The sequence below is a fragment of the Cnephaeus nilssonii genome (assembly GCF_951640355.1).
Source record: "Cnephaeus nilssonii genome assembly, chromosome: 19".
Taxonomy (NCBI): domain Eukaryota; kingdom Metazoa; phylum Chordata; class Mammalia; order Chiroptera; family Vespertilionidae; genus Cnephaeus; species Cnephaeus nilssonii.
The window spans coordinates 41,104,045-41,107,735 of NC_137090.1; the positions used below are offsets into that span (position 1 = coordinate 41,104,045).

Sequence of the window (3,691 nt, forward strand, 5' to 3'; positions counted from 1 at the left end):
GGGAGAGGGAGAGAGAAAGATAGAAACATCAATGATGAGAGAGAATCACTGATCAGCTGCCTCCTGCATGCCCCCCACTGGGGATCGAGACCACAATCGAGCCTACAACCTGGAATTGAACCGTGACCTCCTGGTTCATTGGTCAATACCATTGAACCATGCGGGCCAGCTCGCAGTGGGTTCTTATCTCTCAGGAGAGAGAAGCTGCCTGGGGCAGGGGCCTCCGGACTCTGCTTGCCCTCAGCACCCTGCAGTGCACACCTGACACTTCTGACATTCCTGGATTGAAAGTCCCAGAGCAGAGCAGCTTGCTCAGGTGCCTGAGTGAGCAACCCAAGAAGAGGAAGGTTCCAGAGCCCCTCCAGCTGGCTGCAACCCTTGTATATAAGATGTGGGATCCGGGCCTGCAGTGTGGGAAAGGAGCTGAGAGGGTCCAGTCGAGGGAGGGAGGGTCTGATCCCACAGGAGCACGGGCCCTTAGCTACTCCAGAGAGACCTCCGGAAGCCCTCACCTCTTTGTTCTAGACCCGTTCTCACCAGCAGCTCTGGGACATCCGTTGCTGTTTTGGGTCAGTGTACGTGGCTTGGCATGTGTGACAGCCATGGAGTTGTCTGGTACCAGGCTGCTTGCAGGCTGAGCCCTTTCACACCTGGAGGCCACCCTCCTCCCTCGTCCTTCCTCCCTTCCTCTCCTCTTTTCTATTGGGAAGAGCGACCAGATTTGGGGGGATGAAGTGTTCCTGAAGGTCTTGCTGCCCTTGACCCTTAGAGCACCCAGAGCCCTCCTCCCTGCCTGTGCTGCTGAGAGCGACTCATTTCTGGAACCAGTTACTTCTGCTTCAATGAGCGGGTGTCTTCCCTTGCTGGAAAACTCCAATGGGCTCGTAATGCCATCTTCTTTTTCTTGGACCCTGATATCATGTACCTGGAGCCCGAATCTCTCTCGATGGGGCCAGACTTGGGCTTCGTGGGTCCAGGGCCCAGGGTGGACATGCTGAAGGGCCCGATGTGTGTGCTCAGCTCCAAGGTGAAGGGTCCTGGCCACGTAGGATGCGCACACCACGAGCTTGGAAATGACCAGAACTGCATGGGTTTCTGTCTGACCCCAGGTTGTGTAAATGGATTCTGGCTCCCTCTTGATCTTCTCCACTTTACATCCATATTTCTCCCCCAACTCCCTCCCCCTGTGGATTTCAAGGCCCAGCGTCAGGTGTGAAGACAACAGCTTTGCAGGGAGTGCTCAACCGGCGCCCACAACCCCTGCAGCAAGCCCTGTATGGACATCTGTCTCCTGTGGCTCCGCTTCTCTGACTGCAGCTGGCGAGACAGGGTGTCCCTGACGTGTGTTGCTTCACTTGGTGGAGGTGACAGGAGCCCGGTCCTTGAGCGTGCTCGGCTCACTACAAAGCAGCGGTTCTCAAATCTGGAGGACTTGTTAAAACCCAGATGGTGCCATGGCAAGTGTGCTCAGTGGTTAGAGCAATGACCCACGCACCAAAAGGTCCCGGGTTCGATTCCCAGTCAAGGGCACTTACCTGGGCTGTAGGTTCAAGCCCCAGTCCATCTGGGGTACGTGCGGGAGGCAACCAATTGATGTGTCTCTCTCACATAGATGTTTCTCTCTCTCTCTTTTCTCCTCCTTCTCTCCCTTCCACTGTCTCTAAAAATCAATGGAAAAATATCCTCAGGTGACGATTCACAGAAAAACAAACAAACAAACAAAAAACAACCCAGGTGGCTGAGAGTTTCCGATTCTCATTTCGGGTAAGTTCCCAGGTGATGTTGATGCTGCTGGTCCAGAAGCCATGCTCAGATGGATGGTGATGTGTACAAAGCCCAGAGCAGGACCCAGAGGGGAGACTGCAGCAGCTCCCGGGGTCACGGGGATCCCTCTGGGGTCACAGGGCCAGGGAGGAAGCGAGGAGCCTGTCAGGCCTGCTCCTCAGCCTTCTTTGGAGGGGACAGCAGCAGTGTCTGTCTTCTGAAGGGCAGCCTGGCTGAGGGCGCCCAGGCTGGGGGCAGGCAGCCCCAGTGTGAATTCCCACCCTGCCCTCTGGACCAGTGTCCTTGGGCAAGCGGCCTGTTAGGGAAGACGGGGACACAGAGTTTCCACTGGGGTGATGGACATTAAGTGATGCTCAGTAAGTGCCGCTTCCTCTGTCCACCTCTGACCCGACTTTTGCCGCTGAGGGTTTGGAAATGTGCGCCTGAGTTTTGGACGCTAAGTGCCAGGCTTTCCATCGGCCCGTCCTCCGTTTAGTGCGGCTGGGAGAAGCCATCATCCAGCCTGCTCTTCCTGTTAGCGTGGCTGATACCATGTTGTAGTTTTAGGGTTCCCGGCGGGTGGGAGAGCAGGGAAGAGTTGGAACTCTGACTTGGGAAGCTGCCTTCATAGCTTCCAGTGGGCCTCTGCACCCCACTTAGAAAGACCCACCTCACACATCGTTTTTGGAGTGGTAGAGGGAAAACAGCCCCAGGGGCCTCCCCCGCTGGTGCGGCCCTATGAATACCTACTGTGTGCGAGCCACGCTACCGAGGAGACAGGAGACCTGAGGTTTGATGTCTAGACCCCAGGCAGCCTAGTGACCAGCTTCAAGAGGGGGTGCTTTGGGGGGTTCTTTCCTCAATGGGCCCTCTTCCCCGTGAATAACCAAAACAGAACTTAGGAACAAACTTCTTATAGAATTTAATGTGTGCAGGGGAGGGCTGGGCTGAGGCCCGAGGGGAAACCCGGCAGGGTGTCTGCCAGCAGGAAGGCGCAGGTCCCAGAGGGCTGGACTGGGCGGACCGACCGCAAGCTCACCAGGAACTTCTCTCTCCGTCTCTGCTCACGCGGCTCCTTAAACCCGGATCTGCGGCGTTTGGTCCTTCCTCTTCACCTCTGCCCAGATGTCCGACAGGTCCTGGATGAACTGCTGGATCTGACGAGGCAAGGGGACCAGGTGATCCTGCCAGCGACAGGCCGCCACCCAGAAACAGCACATCTAGGAGCCCCCCCCCGTTCCTGTGACCACCTGCAGCCACTTTCCCTCATTCGACAATGATTCTAGTGGACACGGAGGACCAGGCTTCGTAGACTAACTGCAGTAAATAGCCGTGGAGCTGGAACTCCTGGAGGCAGGCGTGGAGATGGGAAGGAGCCAGGCTGGGAATCTGGCTGAAGGGCGAGAGGAGAGAGGAGGGGGGACAGAAGCATTTGGTAGGCAGGGTCCGGCAGTGTGGGGCGGAGCGCGCTCCCCTATGGGATAATCTTTAAGGTGTCATTCACCTGAAACCCAGAACTGATGCTCCTTATGCTAATCTCCAGTCATCTGGGAAGTTTGAATTCTCTTTGCGGGCTTCTTTTTTATGTTTTATTCTATTTATTTTTTTGGTTAATCCTCACTCCAGGATATTTTTCCATTTATTTATTTGTTTGTTTATTTATTTATTTATTTGAGTGGAAAGGAGAGGGAGAGACAGAAACATCAATTGGTTGCCTCCCACATGCACCCTGACCAGGGTCAAGCCTGCAACCGAGGTACATGTCCTTGACCGAATCGAACTGGGGACCCTTCAGTCCGCAGGCCTATGCTCTATCCACTGAGCCAAACAGGCTCAGGCGCTGGCTTCTGTTTGAAAGAATATGACATCAGTTCGATGGTGGAAACTGTGCTGCCTTACAAGTTAGAGGCCTGGGTCCCGGTGCAGC

General features: G+C 55.4%; 1 protein-coding gene across 1 annotated transcript in view; it reads right to left on the reverse strand.

The window, feature by feature from the left end:
- Nucleotides 1-2,701: 2,701 nt before the first annotated feature.
- CCDC42 (coiled-coil domain containing 42) overlaps nucleotides 2,702-3,691 on the reverse strand; it is an 11,580-nt gene continuing 10,590 nt past the window's right edge. The window contains 1 exon segment of the mRNA XM_079798761.1: nucleotides 2,702-2,921. Coding sequence (XP_079654887.1) covers nucleotides 2,841-2,921 — 81 coding nt within the window. The 3' untranslated portion in view covers nucleotides 2,702-2,840.